The 10,000-nt window shown below is 37.8% G+C and overlaps 1 protein-coding gene and 1 pseudogene across 2 annotated transcripts; both read left to right on the top strand.

Annotated features, from left to right (window-relative positions):
- The first annotated feature begins 2,660 nt into the window (after nucleotides 1-2,660).
- Nucleotides 2,661-6,696, top strand: LOC149037447 (uncharacterized). Of its 2 annotated transcripts, XM_089188456.1 has the most exons (4): nucleotides 4,435-4,586; nucleotides 4,906-4,950; nucleotides 5,109-5,159; nucleotides 5,614-6,696. In XM_089188456.1, exons 1-4 carry the CDS (start codon nucleotides 4,448-4,450, stop codon nucleotides 5,844-5,846), a joined length of 468 nt encoding a protein of 155 aa, XP_089044582.1. In that variant the 5' UTR covers nucleotides 4,435-4,447; the 3' UTR covers nucleotides 5,847-6,696. The 2 variants fall into 2 exon arrangements, 1 of the variants encoding a protein (XP_089044582.1); XR_016181395.1 differs by lacking the exons at nucleotides 5,109-5,159; nucleotides 5,614-6,696 and adding an exon at nucleotides 2,661-3,680 and having other exon boundaries at nucleotides 4,521-4,586.
- A 1,150-nt stretch (nucleotides 6,697-7,846) lies between these two features.
- The window catches only part of LOC149037446 (uncharacterized), a 2,666-nt pseudogene continuing 512 nt past the window's right edge, over nucleotides 7,847-10,000 (top strand).

Genomic DNA, 10,000 nt, shown 5'->3' with positions numbered 1-10,000 from the left:
CTTTTTCCCGCTTTTTCACTCATGGTCATTCGTGGTCATTCATGGCCACTCATGCGTACTTTTACACAGATCGTCAAAGTTGCAATTGTTTATTATAGCGGAGCTCGCAGAGCGTAGTCCCATCATTATACAAAATAGTAGTAACCCATCAAGCCGAAAAAATTTGGATGTACGACCGTACGACCGACCGTACAAGGTGCTACTTTTAGCATGCGCGGCCAACTGTACCACGGGCACTATCTTATAATCAGTCCTCTACACGGACACGGAGAAGTTGCGAATGAAAATCCACTAATATTACCACGCACTTTATCCATAGTAGGGGCTTTAGTTTTGTTGAAGAGACGTGCGGGAAAAAAAATGCGAGCTCCGCTTTTAGGCTTGCCTAAGTATATGTATTATACTTTATGAACATAAACACAACAACCCCCCCTTAAAAACAATAACCCCAAAAAATTTGTACACTGATGGAAAGGGAATTTTCCCAAACTGAAACACTGAGGGCTTACTTTAAAAATTTAAAAGTATGCTCCTATTAACATGATCTTTAACAAAACTATCACATAAACTATAAACAATACATAAAGTCCTCTGCGACTAAAATCAATTCAAGATAATGAAAACTCACACCTAGAATATCAATTTGTTTTAGTTTTTAACTATATATCCAACACTATCTATACTGACCTGTTTAGGGCACGCCTAAATCGGAAACAGGACGGGCAGAAATATTTAATTAAATGAAATTTTAACTTTCTATTAAATTTACTTACACATGCACAAAAGTACTAATAATAAATTTTACTATCAACCGGTCATTTGGCTGCTCATTTCTTGTTTTCCTCTCTTCACTCACTTTTCCAACCATCTCCCCTTCTTTTAAGTCAGTAATTGGCACTTCGGCTTTTACTTCTTCTTTTTTAACGGGCAGTAGGATGATACTGTTAAGGAAGAGAGAAATTTAGATATGGTTACTCAGTTACTTATCTTATTCACGTGATCCCTCTTATCCCTGTGCATTTGCATTTCTTCTGTCCCGTCGATGTTTACTATGATAGCTACATAACTTTCGACGTTCTGTTCCAATAAACTGTATTTCTCTCAAATTGTACCATTTCTCCCTGGGTTATTGTTTTATGGAAGGTTTCACTTTCAACTTTTCACTTACAGTATTTTTGAGGCTTCGGTAACTACCTACTGAGAGTTAATCTCTTACCTGGTCTTTATCTTTTGTGGGTTTACGGAAGATTCTAACTGGAGGAATATTTTCCCGTCCTTCCGCACCGTAGTCCTACCCCTTTCTAACATCCATGTGAAAGAGAACACGAAGTCCTCTCTCAAGAGTTCGGTTTCCCTTACATCGTCTTGTTTGAAAAATAAAATGTCCTTGAATTCACTGTTCAGACAGTGCGGATTGCAGTATTTTTAAGCATTTTTTGGGGGGGAGGGGTTGGGAAATTTTAATGGTTGTGATTAATTGGTAAAAGGACTTCCTCTCGTCCAATTCTGTCTGTAATCATACTCTCTATTAAGAAATCGGACTCCCGCCAGGCGGTTGTCCGATTTTGTTTATCACTCATACGATTACAGACGTATTGGACTCTACTTAGTCATTTTACCTTCATTAATCAATTGCTTCATTGATGACGAAATAAAATGATTAAACGATGACGTAATTCAGTGTACGATTAAGTGACTTATCTATCCCTCTATAGAGTCACTGATTGCTTGACTGATAACTATAACCATTCCAAAACGACTTACTCGGTTATTTAGGAAATAATAAAACTTTTTTACAATCAAATGGTAAGTGGGACAGTGTGTATTCTTTATCATTTCATACCTTCTGGCCCGATCGTTGAAGACGCAGTCTCCGTATTTCGCCCTCGTATAAAACTGAGTGGCATAGTGCACAGCTGACCATGTGGTCCTCCCACACGCCCCTCTGGAACATCAGATTGCATCCTTTGACTTTGCAAGTCACAATCTTACATGGACATGAACTCAAATGGAAAGCAAACTGACTCCTGCAATAAAAAAGTACAAACTCCAATTTTTCCTGTACACAAAGGTTATTATAAAAAAAGTAATCAGTGAACGTTTGATGAATAAATTCTGGAAGGAAGTGGGAACATTTTTATTCTTTTTCCGAACCACAAAGTCTAAAACTGAAAGTTCCGGCCGAGAGTACGGTGGTGCATGTATTTTAAAAAACATTCGATGACACAAAGAAACTTTTCAAGATAATTGAATTGCCAGAGTAGCTTCTCGTTACAGCCTAAGGGACATGATATTTTTGCCTGACGGGGCCACTGCCGGTTATGGTCTTCGGCCTCTCCCAGTTTCCCTTTCCATCCACAATCCTCGTTCAAGCATTGAACTTCTAGACTGCTGGTAACCCTGTCCATGGCATAGCTAACTATTAGTGACTCTCTGCCAAAGTGCTTTCGGCATTCAGGGTAAAGTGCCGTAGTTTTGCTTTTCTGTTCCTCTATTTCAAGCAGTCTCCTGTAGCAATTCCTACATGGGGAATGCCCACACGGCAAAGTTACTGGTCTAAGCATTATGGATTTGCTGAAAGCAAGATAGCGAAATGACAACCAAATCACAGCTAATACTACAGTCTCTTTGATACCATATTGTAGCATTGATTATAAGGGTGTTTTTAGTAGGTCGTACTGTTGTTATAATAAGCTATTGTGTCAAAAAAAATGATAGCAACGTGTTCATCTAAGGTTAGAGATTCTTTTTGATAACATATTGTAGCATTGATTGTAAAGAGTGATGATATAGACCCATCAACATCTATGTCTCGGAAAGAGCGTTAAACTGTTTATGGGCAAATTAAAAGCCATGACTTTTTCACTCTATTAAATTGTTTTCAGCAATTTATAACCCATCTTTGAAATTCACACACCCTGATATTTTCCATTTGTTGTAAATAAGAATTTTTTAAAAATTGATTTGACTGTCTGTTGTTCATTTGCATACTAATCTTTATCAAGTCCTACAATAAAGGTCATGCAATGGCTGACATACACAGTGGGCTAATGTCAGGGGATGAGTTGGTGAATGAATTTTCAACCTCTCATTCTTCTGCAAAGATCTTTTTTGTGCTTGATCCTTTACCATGTAAGTATGTAGAGTGTTATTAGATTATGGAAGCAGGATCAGTGCTCTGTTGGGGCGAGTCCTAACTTTATGTCATAAAACAAAAACCAGTTTTAACAGTTCTTAATATGTCCAGCATGTTTCTTGTAAATTTTCAATCTGCTACTCCATGTCAGTCTCTATTTCTGCACATGCCTGAGCAAAAGTGTTGTAAAACAAGATGTTAATAGAAAGAGAGGCATGCTTTCATGTTGCAAATGCCTTGAGTTAAATGCAAAGACAAAAGCTTCTGTGGACGAAGAGTTTTGAATTATTCTGCAATAATAAATGACACTAAATTTTATAAACAAAAATTTGTGAACAGTATGCAGGGTTCCTTTTTATATGCAACTTAGCTTGCCCATAAAGGCATATCAATACCACAAGATGATAATCACAAATCAGTACATTGAGAAGTGTATGCATAACTTTGATATTTTTGTTGATCATTACAGCAACTGCCACAAATACTACTATGTGTAAGTCATCTACGGTTGATTTGACTATGACGCCACCTCCCAAGGATGGAAGTAAGTTAAAAGGGTCATTTACTTTTTGCAGCCATACTGTTACAAATCGTCATCGTTTCATGTACATATTAATACAGGGTTGAAACAGATCAGGGAATGGTCAGGGAAAAAAAATAATTAAGATCAGGGTAAAGTCAAGGAATTTTATTTTAGTTCGGAAAGATTAAAAATTTCATACAACTGATTTCATACCATTGAAGGCTGCTTTTAATTATTTCCAATTTATGATTTAATGCAGAATATCTATGCGCAATGTAAGGGGGGGCCAGAATAAGAATGGATTTGACTTAGTTGTTTGTTTTTAAGAATCAACCCGGAGATTCTTAACGGCCTTAGCAAAGGTAAGACTCTCACCCTGTACATTTATCACTCAATCTCAATTAGGTGATGAGTTATTCAACCTAAATTGTACTTTCAAAAGAGTAATACAATAGGTTTAACACTCCGGTTTTTTGTTCTAAATGGATAATAAATGCAGTCACATGCAATTTAACAGAGTTAACAACAACAAGCGCGTGTGTTTGCTCATGTTATAGTTAGTAGTTTTTTTGATATGTGCATGCACCAGGATCTTTGTGCTCCTGTACTGAGACTTATTGACAGCCTTCACATCGACTGTTTACAGTGAGTGTTGTTTTGGTTAGGAGCTCCCTCCCTCCCTCCCTTTTTCCTCTGTTAGACAGTTCATTATGGCAGTTCCCTGACTCCCCTCTGTGTGGGGTCTCATGGCCCAATTTCCTGGATTTTCCAGCAATGGAGTGGTCTCCATGCAGGGGCAGGTGCCAAAAGTGGAAGCTCCAGTATCTCTCAATTCTTTACATACAATTACATATATTCCAGATCAAATTATAGTTACAACTGATGATGAGGATGAGAATTCATCAGGGCCGAGTGGTGTTAGGCAAGGTTATGAGGCACAAAAATATCCAATATAAATGTCTAATTCAAAAGTCAAGAACATTGATTAATCACTGACCAGCAAATTTAATTGTGTAAGATCTTCTGTCACTCATGTGTTTCAAATGAAAAACTTTGAAGCTTAATCTTTAAGTTCCTTATTATTACACACTATTTTTTGAGAAGAAAGATTGCAACAGACAAACTTTGATTTCAATTTGCAAGTCATGACTTTTGCTATACATTATTAGTGTATGAATACTTTTCATTATGTTTCATCACAAACGACACTGCCAATAATATTTTGGTTGTTAACTATTAATTTCAGAGGACAGATCAGGAGTATTTTGCCTCGATGACGAACCTCTAGCAGGTTGGAATATCAATAACTTTTAATGATTAATTATAAATCCCTAAATAATAAAATAAGCATATAACTTGTCAACATTGCAGAAAGGGTTGTTGATTTATTCTCTGGGTAATTTCTATCATGCAGCCAATTGATCTGAACATTTGTTAGTGTGTTTTTAGATGTGGGTACTTTGTCCGAAAATCCATCCTTTTCCGGAATGGAGAGAAAGGGTAAGTTACAACACAATTAATAATTCCAGGCCATGTGCATTTTGTAGTTATTATTTGGTTTCCATGAATGAGGGAGGGAGAGAGAGAGACAGAAAGCTTTCCAATGATCCAATTGACTAAAGAAATAATGAAGGAACATACATCGTGTCCCACCCCTCCTCTCTCTTGCAGAAAGCTTTACAGTTTTATCATAATTTTTACACAATCACCTGTAGAACATTTTATGAAATTGTTTTTGTTACATAACTGCAGTGAAACATTTTAGAATCCAAATCATTTCTTTTTCTCTGTGCTGATTGTACCTTACAAACATGTAGAAAAACCATATTGTAACCTACAAGGTTTTGAGGTGACAGCTTATTTCCATTTGTGAAGATCTGATTATCAAGAAAGTGAATGCTCAAAACAAATTACAAGTAACTTTAAGGTCCAAGTATTCTCTTAAACTTCCTAGTTACTGGAAAATATGAAGGTCGCACTGAGGAGGTGGTATCACTGGCAATGTTGATGTTGAAAATGGCAGCCACTTACACAGCGCCATCTTTTTTGACACACACTTTTGACGAGGTTAGTGTATGGTTTTTTTTTTTTTTGGTAATTTCTTTATTTTTATTATTTTTTTTGGCAACATTTTTTAACATTTTACAAAACATTACTCTACTTACAATACAGTACAGGGCTCAGTAACGATACGTCACTTACAATAATTTACTGGGAACACACTACTGACAAAGTGTAGCTTACAATAACCTTGATTACAGTAGATGACTTACTCTTGATTACTTACACTACCTACACAATACTCTACATTTACATTATTTTACGACATATTACACTACTTTCAATATATTACGGTAAATAACTTTCAGTATCTTACTACTGGTAATAGTATATAGCAAAATTGTACGCTTTTCCTGTTGCTGTTGCTAACTTTCAAAACGTTTTGAACTGCCATCACAATTTACATACCCATCTTTCCCTGGCCACACTCATTTAACAGACAAAATTCCCACAGTATTTGAGTAATATTCTTAAGTTGAGATCAAGCATAAATTAATTATGTTAAACTATTTTAATATATCAGAGCCTTTTTTCTACATTGCCACATGGTTGTGAACAGAATGGACTGATGTAAGGCTTTCCATTATCTGCATGTTGCCATTGACTTATCCAAACATTGCTCTTGAATTTCACACCTAAACTCCTCCTGATGAAATAGACACACCCAATTAAGAAGACCTTCTCCCTCGTATTTTCTGGAAATGCTCAAGGGGATGAGAATTTTAATCAAATTTCAAGTGATCCTTGAATCAAAGGTTACAGAAGATTGTTGAATGACTGCATGTTCAGTTTAATCATTTTTCTTGTCTGAGTTCTGTTGTAGTTGATGTATCAATCAAAACAAGATTTAGTTGTTTGTGTATTGACTGTTTTGTCAACACATTCACAGAAGGCATCCGACATAGGTAAACATTTGAGGTGGGTACATGTTTTTCTGTTATTATAACTTGTTAGTTCTGTTTGTTCAAACCCAAGATTGACATACACTCTCAAACATAAATAATAATAATCAATTCTGCAGTTATGAGCACTGCTGAACTAGTTGTTATAAATACCTCTTTATCAGCTCTTTTTGGTGATTTTTCTAAAATCATCCCAAGTTAGTTAATCATCAGGATGTATATGCAGTTAAATAAAAATTGTCTTGACATTTCAGTTGACAATTCTGCCGAGTTTCAATTTCTGCACAGAAATTAATTGGAACTCATAACTCAAGAGGCAAGAATGAATCAGCATTTTCAGGGCTGCTAAAATGATACTGTACAGTTCATTAAAAGATGTTGTGGCTCTCTGGACAGACCGTTGGGGTCAATTCCAAATATCTCACAGTTTGTGACATCTTAAACACGTATGACGATAACATATGTAGATCCTTGCCCACGCGACGCCACTCAGGAGGAGGGCCATTCACTAACTTAGGGTATTGCTCTGCAGTCGAAAAGCTCATAATTATCAATGATACTTGCATATAAAAGCCTCGTAAACACATGTCATAATCACTTTCGACAATCCCTGATTGAGAGAAGAGCTAAGAAACATGTGTAAGTTTTACGAAGTATCGAAAGTGCTCAATAAGCGTACAGACGCTCACAGACGTTCACGGTCGCGTACAGTACCTCGTCTGCTGGCATGGCTATGGAAAGAAGTACAATAGCTGGGTGGATGAAACGGATACAAACGAGCGCCCAAAACAAGCGTTTAGTACACGCCACCAAGGAACTCCAGGCTTGCTGCAGACCATGGCTGTGTTAGTTGCAGAGAAGCTGAACATGAAGAAACCGCCAACAACCAGCATCGTGAGACTTGCGTCCGTTACCATGCCGATGGGTACCGAGACCTTTAAAGAGTTGTTTGGTGGACTTCCTTCCGCGCCAAACCTCACTTTTAGATCGCACTGATTGTGTGCATCCCTGGGGTTGGTATCACTGAAATAATCATACTTAAAGGGGCTTTATTCAGTGATCTTTCACCCAGTCGCCCTTTTGAACCAGCTTCGTGTCTTGCCAAGATTGCTAATAGATCGTTTTCACGTGACGTCACATCATTTCCGGTCGGCCATATTGGTGTACCACTTTCGATTGCGTAATCCCCGAAATTTTTCCACAACTATCATTCCCACAAGTAAAATGGATTCAAAAGAGAAAGAAAAAGAGTCCCAGAACAAAAGCGGGGTCGACTATTCTTTTCCGATATCCGAATACGCGAAGCAGCTGGATTTTCCAGTGAGAGATCGATATTTACAGAAAATAGCGGCAATTGGAATTGATCCAGTTTTAGTCGAAGGGAAGGACTTTAAGCCGGACTGTTTGCCTCCTGTTGAATCCACAGATATTTTGTGTTATCTTGTCTTGGAGACAAGTTTCTACACTCAGAAACAGTTTAAAGCTTTCCGAAGTCTTGAAGCATATAACCAAATGATCTCTGGTTTTATCGCAAGCGTGCTAGGCCACATAATCGCCGACAAGTTTCTTGTTTTAGCAAAGGTAAGACATTCCCAGCGTATGAACGACTCTCTTATTTCATGTTGGGTTATCACGGAAAGAGAAGGAACAATTTTGTTTGCACACTGCTTAGGTTGCAAGGCTGGCCTGGCAGAAACCTGTTCGCATATAGCAAGCGTGCTATTTTATCTGGAAGCGTGGACAAAAATAAATGGCAGACTTGCCTGCACGCAAGTGAAGTGCTCGTGGCTTTTACCTACCTACATCAAACAAGTAGAATATGAAAAGGTGCGAGAAATAAACTTTACATCCGCAAGGAAAATGAAAAACGATTTAGATGCCAAGATTGAGAACCTCTCCTATGTTTCCAGCCCTGATAACTCTGCTAAAGGAAACGTGTCAAAGGAGATCCCTGTTCCCTCAAAACCGGAAATGGATACCTTTTATGCTAAACTTAGTAAGTCTAGTAGCAAGCCCATCGCTCTAAGCTTAATACCCGAGTATGCAGACAGCTATATCCTCAAAAGTCGCTGCGTACCTACAATTAGCGATCTGTTTGATAAGAAGTACCTCGCTCTGAGTTATCCTGAGTTATTAAAAGCTTGTCAAGAGGTAGATATTGAGATTACAAAAGAACAAATCTTACAAGTTGAGAGAGATACTGTCGCACAAGCGAAGGGTAACAGTTTCTTCAGACATAGAGCTGGAAGAATCGGGGCCTCCCAGAGTAAGGCTGCTTGTCAGACAAATTCAGCCATGCCCTCCCAGTCACTCATTCATTCTATCTGCTATCCTGAATTAAATAAACTGAACACCAAAGCTATAATTCATGGGTGTCAACATGAACAGGAAGCAATTAGTGCTTATTAAGAGATAATGAAGAAGAAACATATCAACTTCAAAATTGAGAAATGTGGCCTTATGATAAACGAAGAATATCCATGGCTGCATGCAACTCCCGATTTCTTATGTTCATGCGACTGTTGTGGAGAAGGGTGTGGCGAGGTGAAATGCCCCCTTTGCACTGAGAATTGTGATTTTGATAACTATGTAATGAAACCATCTTCCTGTCTGGAAAAAATAGGCACTGGAAATTTCAGTTTAAAGACAAACCATCAGTATTATTTTCAAGTACAACAACAGTTGTTTACACGCAAGAGGCTATATTGTGACTTTATAGTGTGTGCATGTGGACATGTGGGAGAGGCTAAGCTATTAACACAAAGGCATTTCCCTGACAAAGATCATTGGGAAGCCGTTTTACCTAAACTGACCAGGTTTTGGAGGACTTGCATATTACCCGAAGTTTTAGGGAGATGGTACACTAGGAAACATGACTTTGGTGATGTTAAGCCAATGGAAGCCCATTCTGTTTGCTTTTGCCGAACTGTGACAGCTGAAGACACAGTAAGCTGCTGTAATGCTAATTGTCCTATTTTGAAGTTCCATTTGTCATGCTTAGGTATTTGCAGCATACCTAAAACATGGTACTGCCCCAACTGCAGAACACTGCCTGAATTAAAATGCACAAAGAAGTCCACTCAAGCTGGCAAGAAACATGTAGCACCTTCAGATGCCCTTATCTTGGATTCTATTTGTGTTTGCAAAAAGAAGCCAAGTGAAACTGATAAGCTCTTAGAATGTCACAATGAAGGTTGTAAGAATGGCATTTGGCTTGCATAAATCTTAAACGTATGCCAAACACCAGTAAAACAACATGGGTTTGTCCAGCTTGTAAACCTGTTAAACAGAAGAGTTCCAGTACTGAAGATGGAGTGAAGTTTGTAAAAGAGGTGAAAAGTAAAACCCCCATTGAAAAGTACAAGCAATATGCCAAAC

This window comes from Pocillopora damicornis, chromosome 11 (genome assembly GCF_964200805.1).
Source record: "Pocillopora damicornis chromosome 11, jaPocDami1.2, whole genome shotgun sequence".
Taxonomy (NCBI): Eukaryota; Metazoa; Cnidaria; class Anthozoa; order Scleractinia; family Pocilloporidae; genus Pocillopora; species Pocillopora damicornis.
This window is presented reverse-complemented; position numbering and strand designations above follow the sequence as displayed.

What these genes read in the sequence shown, in the direction of transcription:
- LOC149037447 (XM_089188456.1), top strand. Translation starts at nt 4,448, where the DNA reads ATGCAGGGGCAGGTGCCAAAAGTGGAAGCTCCAGTATCTCTCAATTCT. An exon ending in GCCGAGTGGTGTTAGGCAAG is followed by an intron (nt 4,587 to 4,905) that starts GTTATGAGGCAC and finishes TATTAATTTCAG; the next exon opens with AGGACAGATCAGGAGTATTT. An exon ending in CGATGACGAACCTCTAGCAG is followed by an intron (nt 4,951 to 5,108) that starts GTTGGAATATCA and finishes GTGTGTTTTTAG; the next exon opens with ATGTGGGTACTTTGTCCGAA.